Below are 24022 nucleotides of genomic sequence, written 5' to 3'. Positions count from 1 at the left end.
TACCAGAGTTCTCTTTATTACCTACCTGGGGTGATAAATTCACTTGGGACAGAGTCTATGCCTTATTCATTTCTACATTCTCTCCAATACCTCTTAAGTATATTCAACACTTATTTAATAATTTTAATATGTATTGATCAATTGTTTATTTCATACCATTATTCAGAGTCATATAGCAACAAATTCAACAGACAACGCCTACACTTGTAGAGCAGACAATGAAAACATAAAGTGTTTATCATGCCATTTGTTGATGAATTCTCTGAAAGGCAAGTGCTAAGTAGTACTACAACAATGAAGTTCATAAGTTTTAAGTCTTACCTTCCAGAACCGTAACATTTGCTTAAATAAATCTTCAACATATAAAGCTTTGTTTATACTACAAAGTAGAATGAACCATTTAGCATCAGTAACCCATGAATTTTGCTGAAGGATTTGTTTCTTATGTACTTACCATAAATGCAACTGAAATTCCAAGCTGTAAGATGCTATGTATGATATAGGAGCTATTGTTTGTATGTCACTTGGAAATGCATATGGTAGATCCATTCTTGGTAGCTCAGGAAAAGTAATCTCAGCCTTTGTGATGCTGAGGCAAGAGGGTCATGAATTTGAGGTGAGCTTGGGCTGCACAATAAGGCCATGCCTCAAAAATGCCTATGGAAACCAAGCACAGTGTGTCACACTAGGAATCTTAGTACTTGAGAGGCTAGAGTACAGGATTGGTACAAGTGATGCAAGCCTGGACTACATAGTGAGTTCCTGGCCATCTTAAAATTCAAAGTGAAACCTTGTTTGAAAAATACAATTAAATAAACTGGGTAAAGTGATGAAGAAACTGAAGGGATTAATACATGATTTCAAATTAAATATTTAAGCATTATATGGAATAAAAAGTAGCAGACTTATTGCAGTGAACAAAAATAATAATAAAATAAATGTTAAGAAGTAAGTTTTATTAGAAAACCAGGACTTTCAGTATTCCAGAGGACTTTGGCATCTTAAATGGCACTTGATCTCAAACTGTCTGTGATAAGTAGGGCAGCTAATGTCTTTACTCTCCCTAAGAGCTTTAGAGATCCTAGCTCAGCATTATGAGGGTGGGGGTGATGAGGGCTCTTTCAGTGATTTATCATGAAGCTCAATATTGCTGTTTCTAAACCCAGTTTAGATCCTAGTGTTCCTATACCAGTATAGTCACTAGAAATGTAGTTTACATCCTCTCAGTACTATGACAAACAATAGTTTACCACCCCCTAAGTCATTAAAAATGCTCTGCAGGCCTGAGCCACAATATGAACACAAGAAGCTCAGTCCCCTCAAGCACACTTTATTTCACAAGCTTTGGTAGCTGCCTCTTTATATTCAGAACCCTTCCCATCCTCAGAGCTCTAGTATTAAATGTAATATTAAACCAGAAGCAAAGAAATGTTCTTTGTGATTGTGGTTTCTCACTAGTTTCATTTTAAATATGAGTTGTGCTAGGTTAATATTTATACTCCTGGCCACTTTCAAATCTCATAATGTTTTCTAATCTAACCACTGTCTTTAACATTAAAAACACACTCTAATACCACAGTGGCATTGCCCTTTACTTGCATTTCAATGTAAATATTTTTGTAAGCTGCCCTTCTTTTTACTTTGAGCATTTTTTGATGCTACAACTTCTAGCTTCATCCTAAATGCTTGACAACATATGCATGCAGCGCAGAGTGTTATTATTGCCTCTGGCTAGCTTCCTGTCATCTACTTTGTCTTTTGGTTCAGTCCTTTGATAGTATTAGCAGACCAATTGTGAATCTGCCAGATGTGTTTCCTTGCAAGAGGACAAATCTAAAAAGGCTCATGTTTTTCTCTCTCTTTCAGGACTGCTTTCATTAAAAAAAAAAAAACCTTATACTTTTTTCATGAAACTGAGCTTGCTTAATCAAAGATGGAGCAAACAGACTGCAAACCTTATCAACCTCTGTCCAAAGTCAAGCATGAAATGGATCTAGCTTATACCAGTTCTTCTGATGAGAGTGAAGATGGGAGAAAACCAAGACAGTCATTCAACTCCAGGGAAACTCTGCATGAGTATAACCAAGAGCTGAGGAGGAATTACAACAGCCAGAGTAGAAAGAGGAAAGAAGTGGAGAAATCTACTCAAGGTAGGTTTATATTGGATTTTTGCTACTAATATTATTTCTCATTAGGGGATGTTTACATGCATAAACCTGTGTATCAAAAAGAAATTTGCTGATGTTAACTGGTTAATAATTCCTACTGCTTACATATGCTTAGTGAATCTGTTCCACATGCGAAACCAGCTGAGGTTGTAGGGAACATGTGCTTTTTACGGATTATGTGTGAATTTGGATGTAACAATCCTCTTATCGGAGCTTTCAGAAGTTGTCTAATCCTACAAATAGCCATTTACAGACTGAAGGATTAAATAATTTATAGTAAGACGTAAAGTAAACAGCTAAGTGCTTTTCAAGCCATTGCCCATATGGGACAGGAGTCTCAAATAAATATTCAGCTGTTAAAAAAGTGAACCAGGATAGTAGAGACCACCAAACAAGGGGATAGAACGCCTATGGAAAGAATATAAAAATATTTTGTAATGTAGCTTAAAAGGAAATGAAGAATTCTAAGAGTTTCTTTTAAGAAACACTCGGATGCATTTTGCGGTCTATTCTTCAGCTACTGTGGTCTCTCAATAATGGAAAGGCTTAATAGTTTCTAAGAAAATCATGGAGATATAAATACAATTTTTTCAATTAACTATATAGAAAAATATACTGATATTGGTAGAGATTATTTGTTAGGATAAGACACACTGACAATATTTTTAAACAAGTTTATGTATATGGCACAGTGGTCCTCAAAGTGTGTACCCCTTACTCAGTAGCATTAGCATTAACTGAGAATTCGCTAAAGATTGAAATTCTCAAAACCCACTTTAGAAATCCTTGGAATGGGACCTATCAATTTACACTTTTTAAAGGGCCAGTAGAGAATTATGTTGCCTGTATGATTTCTTTGAATTCTTTTGTTCAAATACTTCAATGATCACATATATTTGGGGATTTCCAAATTACATTTTCATTCAGTCTTAATATCCTTCATAAATTAAGTCATAAACATGCAATTACCTGTTGGACATTTTCAAATTAATAACATATCAGTTATTTTAAATTCGGTATAACTAAAAGGAAGAGAATCATTCCAATACCCCCAAATCGAAACATGTTTACATTGTGGGACAGCAGCTTGTTCATGCTTGCCTTTCCTCTAGGAAGCCACCAAATTTTCTCTGTGTAACACATTGCTTCATCCAGCAGAACTGATCTCTACATCTCCAGTGCACTCAAAGTATTGCACTGAGATTTCAAAAACAAATGTACCTGCTCTTCTTGGACTTTCCTACATCCTCCTTCACCCTTTTGCTATGCTGCTATCTATTTCTTGGCAGCAGCATCAGATTTTGAGGGATAGAAGTGATGAAAAGGACAGAGCTGGGTGTCTTACCCCTGCTGAGTAAGCACCCTACCACCCAGCTACATCTCTAGATGCCTGTCCAAACTCTTGAAATGCCTATCCTGGCTGTCTCCCTCTATTCCAGTTCACCTATCATTCACAGCCTAACTTCAAAGCATCCTTTACTCTCAACTCTCTGGCACTGCCAGTATACTACCCAACTTATGCTTTGGGTAGATAAACTCTTCTTCCATGAAGTTTAAGGAGATTTTAATTGCATCTCTCACACTCTTTATGGATATTTCTTTCCATATTGTGTACCCAGTGAGGCTGAGCTTCATGATTTCTTTACTGATCTTGTTTTCCTGTAAAATTTGCATATGCGATATGACCTATGATTGTCTTATTAGCAAATGTACGTGATGGCATATTTTGCAAGCTGCACTACATCAAATACATTAGTAGAAATTAAACTTATTACATCATAAATTATTACTAAAATCTTGCATTTACAAAACTGAGTCAATGATTTGATATATACTAACATGTAAATATATATTCTTATTTACAATATCAGCTGTATTATTCATGATTTAATATAACTTGAAAAGATTTTTACTTGTCTTTTCAAATAATTCATTTTACTCTGTCATTTCTTCTGCTAAAGATAATTTATATTTGTGCAAACTAAATCCAACTCACTATTGATAAATTTTATTCTTATCAATTTTGAGGTCTCTTGTTCTTTATGAACTGTATAATCACATTAAAATATTTCTGTGTAAATTGGTCTTTACAGAAACAAACAATTATAAGATATAGGTTATGAGATAGTACTATAAAACGACTGCTTTGTGAGTTTAAATAAGAATATACTTGGATATGTTTCTAAGATTATGAAAAATGTTTTGTTAAGTCTGTATTGAGATCGTCAGCCTCACATTTTGTTTTTGTGCAGTGTGATCAAATGAAATTTAGGATGAGTGCAGTTTCCTTTCTCTAAAGTCATGCTAACTTCTTTTCAGGAGAATATTTTAAGCGGCTACCTTTTGTTTAGCATTTAATGTTAGACAGACGTGGAGTCCTATGTTGGAGGTGAAAATTTGCCGCTTGTTGGAAATTCATAGGTGGTGGATAAATACATAATAGCTACACAAACAAATCAGTACAATTTTGTGATACATGCTTTTGAAATAACCTCCCCATGCATGACTTGATTTTCCAACAGATTTTACTTATACAATCAAGATACAGAAAATAATAAAATAAAAATCTCATAAACAAACCATTTATGTTTTCAATTATGTATCATTCTGACTAGCCTAATCAAGTTTCCCAACAACTGTATCCCATTTACTGTACAAATCATCACTTTGTCCAAAATGTTTGTATTATATATGATATCTTCCCTTTAGAATTGTATAGCTCTAGTTAAGGGATAAACTGGAAAGAATTAAGGAGCTTGTATTCAATTAATGTACTTAATAAATATTCCAAAGCATAAGAGCAGAATACTGTCACCAATATAGGCCACACCAAAACCATAAAGGATATCCTTTAAGTAAAAAGGTGAGATGTCTGTATTTTTAAATTTTTGAGGAAAAAAACATGCTGAGGATGCTAAGAACTATAGTAAGAACACATCTTTCTATGAAATTATGGAGAAAGGAAAAGAAATTCACACTAGTTTTGAAGTTACACATGAAATTGCTTAAGTTACAGCCAAGATGCTTGGTAAGTGCTTAGTAAAGAGAGAAAAATGCATCAAATTTCTGAGTAAAAGACATGAATAGAAAATTGGTTCCAACTCTTGGGAACATGTTGTGCCCGAGAGTATTGAACCCACCAGAAGACGTACTTTAAGAAATAAGTAATACAAGGTTATTTGCTAAAACTTAAGAGTAAGAATACAGATTCAGGACTAGTTTTGGACTAAATGTGTACAAATTGCTGAAGAGGGTTGGCTCTGCAGCTAAGGGTTACTACGATGCTTACAGCAAACATGAAGTGTCTAATTAAAGCAGAGGCTTTGGTTGCCACAAAACCGACCTTTCTCTAAGAGGATGCTCAGTGGACACAATATTCATAAAAGTGCTGAGGAAACACTAAGACATAAAATATCACAGAACACATTAACTCAGTATTATACTCTAACACTATAGAGGGCATGATCGAGTCAGGCTTAAAATGCATAGCAAAGAACCCTCAGTCTCTCTCTAAAACAAAAACATATTCATCTTCCAATGATCTGGCAACAGAACCAAAGCATGTGGATAACAGCCATCTTGTTTCTAGAATGGTTCTATAAATGTCTTGTCCTAAGATTGAAAACAGTATTTTTGAAGAGGAAGGGTTGAATGTTAAAGCCCTATTAGGAAGCTAATAAGCATTTGGCCATCCTAAATCTGTTCATTACCAAAATTAAAATGTCATCATTGTAGTTTTACCTTAGTTCCTTGATCAGCACATTATTTGTTCCCCCAAAGCTACATATACCAACCTGGCACCTAGTCAACTTGGTTCAGCTTTAGAAAAAAAAAATCTTTCTTTTGACAAATATTCTTCAGGGGTGTTGAAGACCAACACCCAGGACATGCATATATTAGGCATGTTCTGTACCACTGAGCAATGTTCCCATCCCTGGATCATCTTTCAGTTGTAATCTTAATCTGGACCTAATGCAATGTCGGAAGTTATTGACTAGTTCTGGTAAAATCACTTAAACTCAATACATATATAAAATCACCTTAAACTCAATATGAGGAATTATAAAGAGAATGTTCCAGGGAACGTTGGAGGGAGAAGAGTAAATATGCTCAGCATACATTGTATGAGTGCAAAAAATTTTCAAACAAAGAACGCCTTAAAATTAGAAATAAAACTTTAGAAGAGTGAAAGACAAAAACCTGCATTCACCTCAACTGGGCTAAAAAAGGCAGACAAGGTTCAATGACAACTTGCCATTATTGAAACTGCTAAACTTTTTTAATTAATTTTTTTAATAAATACCGACTTGTGGGAAGAATAAAATTAGTGAAATAAATTCTTAATGAAATAACCTAAACAAATAGTTTGTAATTACACTTGATAGGTTTCTAGATGATGGATTTCTGTACCCCGATAAGAGGCTTCTTCACCAACTCAGTAAACCAGATCAAGCTGAATTAAAGTTGAAGACCAGGTTTATTTGGGCAAAGCACTCCCAGGTAACCCTTCAGCCCCTAAAGATCTAGGCAGGGGACTGGGGCTGGAGAGAATTCACAGGCCCAAACTAAATGAGGGGGCTTAAATACCCTGTAGTCAAGGAATGGTGACTTGTCTGCCACAGGCTGGGTTTTACCCAAGTACGGTATGATTTTAGGCAGGGTCTTGAGCAGCTAGCAACTTCAGGGGGAGCGCTGCCCCCATTGCTGCATTTCTGGGCTTTTGGCTGTTTTTCTGCGAGGGTGGAATGTGGAGAGGGAGGATGGGCTGATCAAGTAGCAGTGATCTGGAGAGTCCAACTGAACAACACTATTCTTCTGACTGTATCCTGTGGGGGAAAACCAAAACAGTTTTCATCTCCTATGCATTCCAAACCATGAATATTGTCTACTGCCTGACATCAAACCATTGACTCTGTCATGGCTCAGTGGTTCAAGACCACCCAAAGAAAATGACCCTCTTTCAGACCTAACAACACAACCAAGTCCTAGTCTTTTTTTCACAGTATCAAGGCAATTCATGTAATTTCATGCTATCATTCATATCATCATAAGAAGGATGAGTATAATATACACTGAGAAAATTTCAGTCAGAGAGACCGTACCAGTGTATCTTCTATGACAGTATTTTTTCAGTTTGGTATTGGTTATTATTGTTGGTTTCTTTTATTTATAAATCAAACCTTATCTGTATACACAGAAAATTATGTATGTATACGTAATATGCTTGTCATTATTTATAGTTCCAGTCATTCAATGGTGTCGTTTAGATATCACTATGAGAAAAAAGATATCACTATCTCCAGTAATAGTGAATTACTGGAGAATGGAATCGCGGATTATACGTTTCATAAAGGGAAGTGTACAAGAAAAATTGTAAGGGTCTAGATAGCTCAAGAGAAGAGTAGTTGTAACTGAAAATACCTGGAAAAGGACAGGAATCCACAAGGTCACAAAATTACCACAAATTAAAGAATAGCATGAAGAGAAAAATAATCACAGCTAAAAAATAAAGAGATACACTCAGTAAATGTATAATGGAAAGTGATATGACTTGAGTAATTGCTGGTTGAATTTGTAAAACACAGCATGGTCAAGATCTGTCTGAAGTTTCAAGTTTTGGATATTGTGCAGATGATGATCAATTTGATAAGAAATGCACTAGGTCTGGAAGGGAAGAAGGTAATCCTTATTTTTGACCATGTTTCATTTAAAATGTTGGAGTGACAGAAGATGGATCTTCCAACAGGTAGTTAGAGATGTACATTTTTGATTTCAAGATAGATTGAGGCTAGGGATAATTACAGGCTTGGTCACATTAATGCCTTAGAACAAAATATATCAGGGATAGATTAGGTTACTCAGGGAAAATGTATGAGGTAAAACTAGGAAGGCCAGGGACAAAAACCTGAATCTATCATCTGTGAACTGATATAAACACAGTTTAAATGGACTTATATTTTCACTGAACACCATTTTTAGTGAACTGATTTATCTAAGCCAAAATATAAAGGATCAGAAAGCTAAAAATCTGGAAACGTGAGATCTCGTGTGCCATTGTCTTTGTCTTTCTTACCAATCTATAAAGTCACCTAGTGGGGAAATATGTGCCCCTACGAAGATAAATGGGTTATCCTATATTAAACAAAAAAGTTCAATTTTCTTTTCTATAAAGACTAGAGTCTGTGCTATTATTTTTATTTCAGCACTACCTTTAAATCAGAGAAAACATTAACTGTCAAAATACTTGTCAGTATTTGTAACTTGCATTAATCTAGGTAAAGCTGAGACTGACTTATTTTTTAGAATGACAGATAAAATTGTATGTATTTATCACATATAATATGTTTTATGGATCTTATGGATGTGGATCATAGATTCTCAGAAAGTCATTTCCTTTTAGTTCAGAAATGAAGAAAACAAACCACATTCTTCATACACTGCACTACCACTCACACCTACATCAGGAAGTCGTGATGAGGATCAACAGCCATCACAAATGTGAAAATACTGCCTCACTAAACTACTTAGATTCCCTTCATTTCTGTCTACAATATTTCCACCTTCTTATATGTTCTAATGGTCAATGATTGGCAAGGAATTTAAAAGCCTTTTCACTCTGAATAGCATTAGAAAAGGATAAATGCTTTGCTATACAATTTAACACGAATGGTTTCTTTGTTATTATTTGTCAGGGAAATCAATGGGTTTTGCTGTTGATGTTTGTTTGAGTGTTTCTAATACAGGATTAATTTTTGGTAAATACTGAAGAAATACTTTATTTTACCTATATTTGCAAAGTTGGTCGCTCTCATCGATGGCCGAGTGCATGTGGCTCGCTCGATTCTAATGATGTTTGGTATTGTTTTGTTTTAATCTTCCTACTGTCTTTGGATGAAAAGATTGGCAATAATCTATTATTGGCAGTCCCATACCAATGAGATGGCTATCTATAAGGATGTTTAGTGTATGATGTATGGCAGGTTGAATGAAGGGTAGGTCTTTCTGGAGGTAGATAGGTTGGCAATTGTCCCCAAGTAACCTCACTTCCAAAAGTAGCAAGTATCTAAGAAATCTACTTAAAACAAATAAAAATATAGAAATGGAAATGTAGGCAAATATTTTATTCATTCTAATTTCCCCATGGTTTCAATCTGGCTAAGATTAATTTTGACTATAGCAATTTCATGCCAAAGTAATAATGAAGGAAAAATGAGCAATGCAAAAAAGAAGTTATGGTGAAAGCCAGTTACAGCTAATACAGTAGCACACTCCCCAAACAGTAGATGAGATACAAGTATTCATTCTTTCTTTGTAACCTGCTCTATTATGGTTTACTGTTTGGCTCTTTATATATGATGTTTGGTTGCTTGGTCATTTCAGGATTATAATGTTACCCTTATCTCACATCGTTGTCATCTGGTGGAAAGCATTTTTAACTGCCAATTTGTAGTTTTTGAGATTACAAAGCAAGTTACCTATAATCTACTGCTGGCCTTCAATTTATTCACTTATATGTGAACACTAATTTAGTATCAAGTGTGTCCCTATGTAGCGTGAATTCTACTTGGTTTTAATAATAAAACTCTGAGTCAGATATAGGGGTAAATGCTGAAAAATCAAAGAAGCAGAGCAGCCAGCCACTAGTTCTTACCTCTACTGGATCCTCAGACCAAATGGGCAATCCTGTCTCTAGGAATCCTCGGACTGAATGTCATTTCTACAAAACCTCAGACTGAATGGAATAAATGTACCCTCAAGACTGTTTTTCCCAGTTCCTTGAGCCAGGTCAATAATCTACTTCATTCTACCCCAAAAGTTGTTCCTGCCAAGTTGCCACATATTATCTACAAGGGGTAGATAGAATCCCAAAATTGCAAAGGACTCTTTTCTGTTCTTATTTCAAGAACTTTTCCATAGTTTAAGCTATTGTTTGTACATATGTAGGTGGCATGGATTACAGTTTCTACAAAAATCTTGAAAGAACACTTAATCTCAGGATCCATATTTATGGGAAAGAGATCACAGATGGCAGCAGTAATATAATGGTAAAAAGACCTATAAAATGAGATTTTCATAGCATTTGATCACACATAAAGAATTTTCAGTTGTGAGCATGTTATGCTTATAGTTCTTCTGAGTTTCTATCATAAAGAGTTATAATGACTGCTTTGAAAGAACTTAGACTCTAAGAGAAAATTAGCCAAATTGTTTTAAAAACAATTCCAATTGTCTCATACCTTTTAGGTAGTAACATTGCTCATGAAAGCATATTCACTTTTTTCCTATGGACTATCTAAAATTAAAATAAATTGTTCTGGTCACATGTGCCATGGCTTCCTCTATCTGTTCCATGACAGGTCAGATATCTGTAATTAATCATTGCATATTTGCCTATTGAGACCAACTGTAACTTCACATATTCTATCACACATGATATACTAATCAATTAGAATTGGTAAACAACAAAACCTAGTCTGTGATCTGACTGTAGCAAGTCCTCTGTGAAATTCTGAAGCTTCACTGATTAGCAAGCAATAGTCCTTGGCGAAAAGCAAAACAAAACTGTCAGAGTACATGTGGAAAGGTAGATATGTAAAGTATGTACTGTAATGGGGACTGGAAGCTAGAAACGTGTACTTACTTGACTTGGTGAATTGTGATAATGATTGTGGGAGAAACATTTAAGTGTTAGGTGTTGAGTGAAAACCTAGTATGATAACCTGATGATGCATTTATACATGACAATGAGCCAAAAAACGTGATCTTGAAAAGAATGTAAATAGGAAATATTACATAAACTGAAGAGATTTCACAAGAAGGGGTGACTAATATTTGTTAAAACTTCAGAATTAACCAAGTAGCATGATCATTTTTAAAAGGGGGATACAGAAATTATTGCTAACTTTAGATCAGAGATTTTCCATTTTGACTGTATATTAGAAGCACTTGGGAGGAACCTAGGCATACAAAAGAGTCTCTTCAGTGGCTTGAGGGGTTCCAATCAACACTGAGATTGGGATCCACCGTCATCCAGCTCTAACCATCATAGAGAAAGCCTAGATCAGAAAGAGTAGAAGAATAAATGCAACAGAATGTCTATTTTGATAACGTTCTATAAGAGAATATGCCAGAAACCCAAGTAGAATAAAGTTTTAGATTTTTTCCCCTTTTAAAATTCCACACATGTGTAAATGTATTTTGGTTAAATTCACGCTCTCTTCCTTGTGTTCTAATTCCATCCCTGTCCCTTTCACCACTGTTGACTCCCACCTTCATGACTTCTTTTGTTTTGTTCCTGCTGAATCCTCTCAGCAATATCAGTATGTGTATATATGTAGGGCTATCTTCTGGAAGATGGATAACCTTTCAAGGACCAAATCCCTGAAGAAAATTGACTTCCCCTAAGGGGAACATTCACTACATCTTCTGTAATTGAAGGTAGGTTCCAAGCTAGAATGGCAAAAGTTAAGGAAGGTCATAATTTTATTGTCCCCATTTCTTTGAATAAAAAAAGAAGAGTCAAGGGCAGCTACTGAATGTGTAAACTGAAGCAAGAGCTGGAGACAAATAGTGAAAAGGATCAAAGAATAATCAAATTGCAATCACAGATGGAGCCTACATGAGGTCAGATAGAAGATTAGTGGAAATGTTAATGACCATTGATGTTAGATACTCTTCTATATGGATTTATATATAATTTACCTTTAATCCTTATCAAAGTTCTATGGTGTGGAAGTAGTCATTATGACTTTATGACTTCTATTTTTATTTTGAAATTTCCTTTCAAATGCTGAGGACTGTTTTTTAAAATATTAAAGATGCAATTGTTATTGATGGCACCTGTTTTTATAGTCACACAGCTTGAGAACCTATCACAACTGAAGCACCCAACATAGCTCACTAACCAAAGCCTATATTTTTCTAACTATACTACTAGGTTTGTCTGTAGAAGAATATGTCCAAATTATGTTAAGAGGTTTAAACAGAATTTTCTCATTTAAAATTTTTTCCCAACAGAATTTAGTGCCAAAGTAAAATTGGAAATCTTATAATTATTTTGGAGTGCCTTTCTGTGAAATTGAATTAAGAGATTATCAACTACATTGTGTATTAAATTTTATTCTAATGACGAGAGAACCCAATTGTTGTTGTCAATGGTCTTTATAGAGTACAAATTTGATCATACCATTTTCTAAGGTACTTCATTATCTCCCAAAGTCTAGAGTAATATTTTTTCAGTGTGTGGGGGTATGGGATACAACTGCCTCCAGAACCTCATTAAATCCCTAAAACTATTTAGAAAAAAAATTCACATAAGTACAACAATTGTCCCCTAATCCACCATATTCAGGAAGCCCTTAGAAACTTCAGTGGTAGAAAGAGAATGTCTTCAGCCAACAATCAAGGAACTCTATCTCAGAGGCTCACCTTTTATTGACATTATGCCATCCTGATATACCATTGTTCTCCTCAAGTGTGAAGTTTTTCCACACCAATAACAAATCTAAAATAAAGATGGGTGATATTTGTGTCTAAGCAACAAAATAATATCACCTTACATAACTCTTTACACAAGTCATATTGATGAGTGCAAATTTGAACAGTATATTTGAACTCAGTTTTGAAAACACGAAATAGATCAATAGAAAATGAAAGGGATATGTTCATAGTGGCATAACATAGGTATTACATCTTCACGTTTCTTTTTGAAGGGCATTATCTCTGTAACACTCTCATTTCCTTCTGTATAATTCATGTGGGAATTTAATAAGTAGCCACAACTTATTAACTTCTAGATGTCAATTTAATAGAAAATGGCATGACTCAAAGAATTGGACTAAGTTTGAAGTACTTCTGTACATAAAGAATTTAAGTAACTTTATAAAACAACAAATAAGAGGCTGGAACTAATGGGCCAAGCAGTATTTAAAAGAATACAGCTTGTGTGTTGTTATTTCTGGGTGTAAAGCTAGCCGTACATGAGCCAGGCGGCAGTGCAGCCCGCTGCTCCCTTCTACAAACAAAAACAAACATGTCATTGTAGATAGGCAATACTGATTATACCTTTGACCATCAAAGCAAGGAAGAAAGAAATCAGTTTTTCATGTCTGGCTTGCTCTTTGCTTTCATCATGAATGGAACTCTTCTGCGCTCTCTAGCCATCGGACTACTGTGTTGATGCTGTGTCTTGAATTTTAATGTTTCTTACTAGATCTAAATTGAAAACTGTTCAACAATATCAAACATAATATGGATGTTCTCCTCGTAAATAACTGTTTTCAACAAAATTGTATATTTTCTTTGAGGATACACATGATTTGAGACAATAAATACTGATTCCCTGGCTAAGTGTCACATAAATAACTGTCTCCTGGGCAAAAGTACTCTCTTTGGGGGAACATTATTTGGTTTCTACTGAATTGCTTTAGCCACAGGGAAGGGGCAAAGTGAATGCTTGTCTTTGGGACTGTGAAGACTGAGGGAAAATCTTTGTTTCCACCCTCACACCCACTTTGGGGCCTATTCATTATGAAGTTTGCACAAAGATACCCAGAGACAAGGGTAAGAGAGAGAATTTATTGAAAATCAGAAGAAGTAGTATGGCTGAAGCAGAGACACTGGGGATGATTGAAAAGAAAGGATAGTGGAATATAGAAAGAAGCCATTACCAAACCTAAGAAATGAAGTGAAAAAAGCAGGGATGTGATTCTATAGATAACAGGAACCTCTATGGCATCATGGGTTTTAGTTCATTGTGTGGTCTGAAACCAAACCCCTATGTCATGCTGCTTCTCTTTTATTATAAAGGCTTGAGGAGGGTTCAGAATTGGCATTTTGAAATCTAGCCTTATATTCATTTGAACAGTCAAAAATGGTTTTAGATATCTGTCACAGTATAAGTATGAAGTAAGCTAACATGTACTGTCAGGAAATCATCCTGTCAGGAAACCGTTATTCATCTTTTTTGGTCATCTGTGATGCAGAACTGGCACCAATACAAATAATTTCAATTTATTTTCAGCACTTTCCATTCTCATTATAATTCTGAATGGGTAAAAGGTGACAGAAGGTAAATCTCAAGTCCCCTGAAACTTTGGAAATATTCTCAATTGAAGCCTTTATAACAAAATCTGAGGATTCTGCCAGCCTGTCAGTATAAACTCAAGCATATGCAGTCCTATTTTGGCACCAGTCCTTCCTGAAACACATGAAATATTTAATTTTATTACTCCCGAGTCTGTTGAGCAGATGACCCTTTGTGTCTTTTATGTCACAGAATAAAAGGCAGTTTGAAATGAGCTCAAAGACAAAGAAATTAATAGCAATACACGCAAACCTTAAGAATCATTTTCTAAGCTGCAGCTTAGACATTTACAAAGATTCACTACTAGAGTCCAATTATGTCTTCTCATGAATGGTTCAAGTTCAATGTCTCATGAACACTTAAAAAATTATTACATTGGCATCTAACCCAGTGAAATGCTAATGGTGCCTCAGATTAATCAATAAATATGATATAAAATCACCTTCACCAATTGGAAAAATGTAATATGTGACTTTGATAGAGAGGATGGCCACACACTGGCCATAAGCATATTGCGTATTTTATATGTATGGATACACATATTTCTATCATATATTCACTAATTGTGTATGGATGTATGAAGCAACAAGGTTGATCAATTTATAATAGAATTGCAGTCTAATTTATTCTATTGATTACGTTTTCTTAAGCAAGACATACTTGTATATCACAAGACAAAACAAAAGAGAACCCTTATAGAGCAGCATGTGAGATTCAGGCAGGAATACTAATGCCTCCTGTTAGTGCTGTAGCTTTCCATCTAGAGTTCTCTAAGCTCCAGCTATGCTTGCCAAGCACTAGTGGCTGGCAAACTCTGTTTCTCTATGGTTTTCTTCACACCACCTTTTGGAAAGAAGGCAATAAATCTGCTTCCTGGAGCACTGTAACTGTAACAGGCAGCCAAGATACTCTGTCCGTGTATTCTTTCCAATCCAAGCCTGGGCTTGGCAGGGCCAGTACATTGTACCAATGGACTGGAGCACTTATCTGATCCATTGCACTTAAAAATGCAAGTACATTGGTGGTACTATGTTCCTCCTATTATGCTTTTAGGATTAACTTTAAAGACTGGAACAGGATTTGGCACATAATACAATTCAGTAAATGTTTATTAAATTCTAACCCTGGCTATTGAGAGAAGTTTAAGGGGAAAGTCTCAAGTATGATTACGATATATTTTTGACTGAGCTCTTCATAAAAAGATTGGAGCATGTTGAATGTTTTGCACACATGACCAAAGAAAAATATTTGATAGTCCTATTATACGATCTGTTCTTGAATAATAAAACCAATTTAAGTTTAGTAATTATATAACTGAAGTGTAAAATCATATTTTGCAGTTAAAATTTGGTTTAAAACCAACTGACATAGCTATTCTATGTGTTCTCTTTCTCTCGTTCTTTTAGCATTTGAACATGTATTTAGATGTGAAAATGATTTAAGACTATGTGTGTGGAAGAAAGTCGTTCTAGTCGATACCTCTGTTTTATAAGACTGCAGACCTAGAAACTTTTGAAGAATACTTAGTATAAAAGTAATGATAATCTGAAAGCTCACAAGTGGCTTTGTATTCTGCTTTATTCTTATTTGTTCTAGCTGCCAAGGGTAAATAGAAGGGAAGATATCACAAATAAATGATGCTCTAGTGTTTGGGGATTTTGTGTGCTATACATATATTATATACTAACATGATTATCTTGTATGTATATTTACAGTTCTTGTTCCATGTGTTTGTTTATCAGATTACAAATTACTTTTGAACATAAAATTTGAAGCCTGTTTTGTTAGAAGTGTACCTCCATAAGAGCAATGGAAGGCAAGCACAGAAGGATCTGGATTCAACACAATCCAGGATTTCATGGCATCTAAATGCAGTAAGGGGGCCATCAGAAAGATAGTTCAACAAACTAAACCTATTTCTCATAAGTCTTTAAAATTCACTCGAGCCTTTGATAAAATCAACATTAAAAACAGAGAAGCTATGAAAGAATAAAGATAAATAGTTTTCTTATTCCTCTTCAAAGCAATTTAAAGTTAATTACAATGAGGTCAAGGATGCCTGTAAAACCTCACTAAGTCTGCTCCTTTAAAAGGGTTACAAAACATTTGATTCTATTATAGTGACATCACCAAACATTTGTCATAAGTGGTATTAAATTTTACCTTCCCACCACATCAGAACAATCTTATAGTTTCATCATTTATACCATTTCTAAGAGCATTTAATTTGACAATCACTGTTTTGAGGAGCATTGTGTGAATGTATTGCTAGCATACTTACCATGCAAGCCTGATGAATAATTTGACAATGTTGTCCTCTTACTCTGACATGTACTTTGTGGCACATGCACACCTACTCTCTCTCTCTCTCTCTCTCTCTCTCTCTCTCTCTCACACACACACACACACACACACACACACACACACACACATTTTGCATGCTCACATACTTACACAGAAGAAAAATAATTCTTCATTTCCTAGTATGTTTTCCAAGCTTACACAGGTAGCAAGCACTTCAAGCTCACTTTCCGTGCCATATCCTTAAAGGGCATAAAGTGTAACCAACACTAACAAGAAACTGTGCTCCAATATAGGTCAATAATTCACACATCAGAGATTGTAAAAATATTTAGTAAATTTGATCCAAATTTTAAAACGTTGGCTTTCATGCATTTTATGGGAAATTATTCAGTGTTGTATAATATAAGGAAAGTTGAACTAGCATGAATTTGGGTGGAAATTGCTCTTTTCCTTGTTAGCTTAGCATAGTGTCATCACAGAAGCAATGCTTAGTAAGATTTCCTGAATACATTTAATTTAATTGGAATTAAAGTTGCAATGAATTGAATTGAGTAACGCCTCATGCATTCCTCCTACAACCTTTTCAGCTAGTTCCTCTTGCTCTCCATTCTGCCTCAAGCTTGGTCCTTTGAGGTCACCATTTGTCCATCAATCATTCCTTGGGAGCCAACTTTTCTTTGGAACCAAAATTCCTTTGAAACCAAAATTTCTACTACAGCACTGAAATGTTTCTGCTTTTATGTTAAAATTAACACACCTTAATTAAAATGCTATGCATATTCCATGTGGTACATGCCAGACAGTCACATGATTATCAGTCTTACAGCTATGATCACTCGTGGCTCTTTAGTATTTCTGGAACTGATGGTAGCATTCCTCAATTGATCTTAGTTTCTTTTATAAACACTGTGAATTTCATCACTGACTGAAGCATTGTTTCTAGACCCATGTGTTTTCTCTCTTTCCATGGCTACATCCTTCTTGGACTTTGATTCTCTATGTGCTCTGAATTGTCTTTCTTCTTCCAATGCAATTTAGGTTGAATACCCATCCAATGTTGTAGTATCGTTCTGTAGAATTATCACCATAAAACTAATCACTTTGAATTACAATGACTTGTTTGGTTAACTACACTATAAAGTTTTCTACAAAGACTTTCTTATTGCTGTTTTATAAATCATGTTGTAGGGTAAACATTCGATTTTTTTTTAGTGATGACTTATACAGTGTTTTGTTTCCATTTATGTAAATATAGTAGTTGCTGTCACATAAAAATTAACTAATAGTGAGTAGATAATTCATTCTCAAAATTTCTTGGAAATAATATTATTCCTGATTATCATTCATATCGTATGTATCTTCAAATCACAAATTGTTAAATATATTTATTTTCAAATATATGTTTAAATATATTTATATCTTAGCATCTATGGATGTGTATTGTTGGTCAAGTCGAACGGAATAAGAACTTTATACTGGGTAATAGAAGAGCATCCTATCTATCTCCTTATCATCTGGTATGATTTCAGGGAAGATCCAGGACACTGGTCGGTATTTGGTAAGCAATAGTGGAAGCAAGTTTAACCAGAAGCTTGAGCCCTGGTATAATGACTATAGTTTTAACATAGCCAATTACTATGTCTGAAACACTAAAGAAAAGTTTTCAGTTCAAATTTTGTTTATAATATCTCTGTTAAAAATAACACAAGTAACATCAAAAACCAGTTTTACAATCCTCAGAGAGTACTGAAAGTCAAGTCAACAACATCTCTCTTTTCTAGTATTGTAGTCATGCACAGTAGTCAGCTAGAAAGGTGTCCTGCTGCTTGCCAAAACCATTGCAGCACTATACGTTCTGTAAACACCGGACATCGTAGATTTTAGGTGGAGCAAGCTTTCCCTCTAATACGTACTAAATCATACTTACCCCAATAATGGAGTTTTAGTAATTCAAACAGCATGTGACTGTTTCCTTGTTAAAACATTTATTACCTCCATTTTCTTCACACTGAAAACCTATTTGAGAAAGTATAGCCTCACTTTGTGGCTGTCATTGAAATTCATATGTGCGAACTTTTGTTTAATCTTACTATATTTTATTTTGCTATATGTGGCTGTTATCTTTTAGAAACCTGTTCTTTTCTACTGAGAGACATAAAGGGAGTAGATCCAGTTGGGAGGGGCGATGAGTAGGAACTGGGAGGAGTAGAGGGAGGGGAACTGTAATCAGGATATATTTTTATAAAGAAATAAGTTTATATTTGAAAGGGTCAGATGATATTTTGAAGAATAAGGAACTGATCAAAGGACTGTAAACATTTCCTTCTTTAGTTCATGATAGGAGCACACTCTTTTGATGCAATTTTAATGCAAGAAAATATTTTTAGTTTTTTATCCTGATGGTATTCCTAACTATACTTCCACTGGATTATTTTACAAGTCTATTCAGAGTAAGAATGGCAGAGTTTCTAATCTTCTAGGGCATATCTTCTCTTCCTTGAAAGGTTATGATAACTTGAATTGGTAGCTCATGAAATGCCCAAATCAATATTGTCATTGACTTAATCCACATAAGAGGCTTAGCTTCATAGGTGACTTCTGAGTGACTGAAACAAAAGGAACCAAAAAAAGATTCAGTCTCTAGTGATTTCCTATGTTTCAAATAAAAAAAAAATCTATGACAGGAAAACACTCCTAGACTTAAACAGACAGATACGTAGGACACTGTAAGAAACTTTATTTTAATAAATAGATCCTCATATTTACCATTTTTGAAGAATAAAATAGACAATATTTGTCTATCATTTATCAACACCAAGTGTGTCCTCATCCAGCATTTTCTATAACCCTGGATAGCTTAGGCACACTTCTATTCCACATTTTATAGGTCACAAAGTTGAAACACATAGAAAGTTAACTTTCACAAGATGACAAACCTAATTTATAGCCCAATTAGGACTTGAACATGTGTTCTGAAAACTAAATGTCATGCTTTTTCTTTAGAGGTTCAGAGATAGTTTTATTCGGTGACATGCTAGCATATGGCAAGTTGCAACAATACATTGTATTTGCATATGAATCTCCATTCATTGTTTAGAGTCAAGTTCTCATTTCTTTTTTATTTTAATTTCCCTTTTCTATCCCACTTAGAGTATGCATTCATTTTTTGCTTTTATTTTTAAATTAAATTCTTTGAGAATTTCTTTTGTGTTTTTTACATCATTTCCTTTTCTCTCTCCCCACCCAACTTCTTCTGTGCCCCGTCTCTAAAACTTATGACCTCTTTTACAATTATTGTTACATATATATTGTTAAGTATTATATGTACATCCTGTTGAGTCAATTAGTGTCTCTCTCTCTCACACACACACACACACACATGCATACAATCCACAATCTATTATGATCATTTAGTATTCCTCCTATATGCATATGTTTAGGGCTGGCCACTTGAAACTGAGTTGCTCATCATGGGTATCATTTTTAGAGAAACCTGGTTCTCTCAACCTCTATGAGATTGCCTATACCACTTTATCTATGTGTCAGGCCTTGTGATATTTTCTCCATCCATGTTGGAATATCCCTAGAGTTTTCACTGTACAGACCTGGTTCAGGCAGCCATATCGCTGAGACTTTACAAATGCATCTTCTCTGCTATGTCTAGAAAGTACTATCTCATCTTTTTTCCCATTCCTCTGCAACAGAACATGGACTTTGGGTACATTTTGATCAATTGTGTCTTAATGTAATGGTCTCTGCTGCCAAAATAAGTAGATAAATATATAAATAAATATCCTTCGATGAGGGGTGACAACTACACTTGTCTGTGAGTGTAAAGATAGGTATTTAGAATTCAGTTACAGATTATGCTGGTTGAGGAAAGCAGCACTATTATTAAGTTTTCCTTTGGGTTGTATGATCTTACCAGTCAGAGGTAGTTGACTCAGGAAACAGTAATAGCTAGAAATTCTCTCCCATTGGGTGGTGCTTTTAAGTAAAATTAGACAGCTGTTGGTTACTCCAAGATCTCAGTGCCACTATTTTGCTCTTGGAGTTATTTTGCCCTACTAGTCTTTGTTGGGGTTCACCAGCTTTACATCTCACTAGGACTATATACTACTTTCCACCTTGACAGCTTGCATATCCTTCAGATACTATGAGAGCTAGTCCTCAGTTCCAGCTCAATTCCTCAGAGTCCTGTGTTCAATATGTGTGGTATCTTCAGGAACAGGGTCTTACTTTCAAGTTTTTGGAAGCAACCAAGATCAAGTGCTTATATTATTGTACTTCAAACCAATATACTATACATGTAAAATGTATTCATGACATAAGTTGATGGATATAAAAATTGTTCTCTAAATGATATTTCAATTACAAGATAATAGATTTGTATTTGGTTTTTCATACACTCATTTTATGGTTAACCCTCCTTGCTAACTTCTTGTCTTCTTTATCCCATGTTCCTTTCCTTAAAACTTTCTCTCACCAATATTACCCCCTCTAATTTCATATTAAGTATGTTCTATGATACAATTCCTTTAGGATATCCTTCCCTCAATGGCTACTTTCTAGTTTTCTGCTTCCATGTGTACACTCAGTTAAACAAAAACTTAACAATTAAAATTTAGGATTTGAATATAAGAGGAAATGTCTGGCATTTGTATTCTGGGCCTGGGTTACCTCATACAGTTGTGACCTTTTCCAGTTATCCCCTTTAGCATGCAAATTTCAGGATTTCATGTTTCTTTACAGGTAAGTATTATTTCATTCTTTATATGCATACCATTTTTCTTGACCACTCATCCGCTGGTGAATATCTAAGTTGATTTCACCTCCAATTATGTTGAACATAATGCACATGGGTGTGCAGCAGTTTTGCTCCCTCACTTGGTTGTCAGGGTATCACATTTATAGTCAGTGTCTTCCTGTTGGAATGACTATCCATTCTCACTTCTTTTTTGGGGGGGGGGTTCTCACCTCTTACCTGAGGACTCATTCTTCTTTGCTACTTTTTTTTTAAAGTAATTTTATTAAATTATAAAAAGTTTCCATTTACGCCCCTCCTCCCAACACCCTCCCACTCCCCCCCTCCCTCTCCTCCTCCCTCTTCTTTGCTGCTTTTATTCCCTTGATCATAGAACCTGTTTCAAATTAGCATTGCCTATATACTGGAAGTATACATCCCCAAATCAGACAGTCCTCGTCGCATTCCTATGTATACCAAACTTGCTATTTCATCTTTACTTGGGTGCGTTGTATTTCAAAATTGACATATTTCACAACTGTTGATCTCCATCTCAAATTCTTTTATCCTTCCTTATCGTTGTAGCTGTTATTACAGCCACCAGTCATGTGCAAGCATATACTAACAACACCTCATCTGTAGCAAATTAACTCTTTTCTTCCTTTTCTGCTGTGTGGAATGTCTATAGCATCCCACTCAGCCATTCTGATGTGAAAACATGTGTGTAGGAGAGTTAGTATGTCTTTGAACACCATTTGACCTAGAGGAGAAAGAGAGTGCTTCATGAATACGTCCTTCTTCTGTGTTTGAGCAGTTTTTCTGGGTATTTTATGAGTGGCATCAGTAAGATCTACCTTCTGTTTCCCATATCTGTGGCCAGTTTAAAAATAGACCACCAAGTAACTTACTTTACTTCTCTATTCACTTTTGCTTGTTCTCCAAGTTTATTTTGGCAACTGCTGCCTCAAAATAAGCTCACTACATATGCTTTCTCTCCAGTATTGATTTTGGGGATACCCAGGCTTAAATCTCTTCAAATCTCCCAAATATGCCCTCAGAACCTTCTTCTCCAACCTCATTAACCTCAGATCCTCACAGCTCTTTCTTCTAGTCATTAAGCCTTGACAGGGTCCCTAATCGTACTTATTTTATCAGCACACCTTGTCATCTCTGCTTTCAAAGCAGACTCAGAATGTGACTAATTCTCATCACTTCCTCTGTCACTGCCCTTGTCTAAAGCACCATCATTTCTCAAATTGATTCTGCAGGGCACTTCTAACTGTTTCTGTTCTACATTATTCCCTTATATTTAACTCAAAGCACAATAGCCATACTGGTAATTTTAAAACATATCACAGATAATGTCACTTCCTCAATGACAACCTGTAGTAGTTCTGTAGTTCCCTCAGAATACAACTACATGAGAGGAGTTTCCCTTTCCATTCGGGACCCCAGTTCCTACTCTCTCTCACTCTATTAAATGACATTTCTCAAAAATGCATGAGCATTGCTGTCTTTGCAGATACTGCTCCCTAGACCTGAAATATGTTTTCTCTTGACACTTACCTCTTACCTGACACACATCTTTATGCATATATTTCCTGCCTAGTGAGACATTTTTCTGACCATGTTATTTCACTGCATCATCCTTTGCTATGCACTGCTTTCTTTCTCTTGTTTCCTCTATAGTCCATATTGCTTAGCTAACCATATACTTATTTTCTATTTTGTACAGTGTGTGTGTTTGTGTGTATGCGGGGGGTGAAATTGGAGATACAACACAAGACCTTGAAAAACAAACTGTGTAACATTGACTTATATCAAAGAACTAAAGTGGAAGTGTTTTGGAAGTAAAAGGGTGCACTAAGAATAATAGGATCATAGAACCAAGACCACCCAGGAAAATTAAGAAATTATGGTCAGTACTAAATATCATCATTTGACATACTATCTTACTTATTCTCATTTATGCTTACTATATATGTTGTGTATGCATACTTACTGTACTGAATATGCGGTTATAATAGTATACTATACATTCATATTTATTAATACATTTTTAATGTTCTTATTTGGTTTGCTGTCTTTCCCACTAATATTAAGTTCTGTGAGAATGATGATTTTTGTCTGTTTTCTTTACTGATGAGTCACGATCAGAGAATAATATCTGGAACATACTGTTCAAATAGTAAATATATAATCAATGCAAACCAGTAGAATACAAAAATAATGTTTAGCACATTATGAGCTTCTAATAACTGTTGATTATTCTTATCAACAGGTAATACTACTATTCTTTGTCATGCAAAAATGTGATTTTTCTTAGCCCTGAATAAGCAATGTGATTTTGGGTGGCATTGTTTTATTTTAGTCACTCTTCATAATGTTTGTATTGGGGCCTATATAGAGGTAATTGCAACCAATGAGTCATTTGTGTTTAAATATCTTGTTTCTTTATAGGTTTTTTTTAAAATCATAATGCCTTGTAGTTAGATATTTACAAATTTTTGCCATTGGTGACGTCACTTGTTCATATATCATTGTGGACAACAAATTAGATAAGAACATAGTATGGTTCTGTGTTTTAACATACACTAAAATAATTTATTTACAGTCCAGTTGTGAATATTTAGTAAAATTCTTACAATTCTTTTTATGATAAATAAAGCAACATATCTCTTATATATGTTACCCAGCTGGAAACTATGGTTAAAAATATCT

At 34.9% G+C, this 24022-nt stretch overlaps 1 protein-coding gene across 1 annotated transcript in view; it reads left to right on the top strand.

Moving 5' to 3' along the window:
- The window catches only part of Tenm1 (teneurin transmembrane protein 1), an 819764-nt gene that overhangs the window by 238779 nt on the left and 556963 nt on the right, over positions 1-24022 (top strand). Inside the window, exon 3 of the mRNA XM_085684917.2 lies at positions 1867-2150. Coding sequence (XP_085541043.1) covers positions 1934-2150 — 217 coding nt within the window. The 5' untranslated portion in view covers positions 1867-1933. The remainder of the gene's footprint in view (positions 1-1866; positions 2151-24022) is intronic.

The sequence above is a fragment of the Myodes glareolus genome, chromosome X, assembly GCF_982192425.1.
Source record: "Myodes glareolus chromosome X, mMyoGla1.1, whole genome shotgun sequence".
Lineage (NCBI taxonomy): Eukaryota > Metazoa > Chordata > Mammalia > Rodentia > Cricetidae > Myodes > Myodes glareolus.
This window is presented reverse-complemented; position numbering and strand designations above follow the sequence as displayed.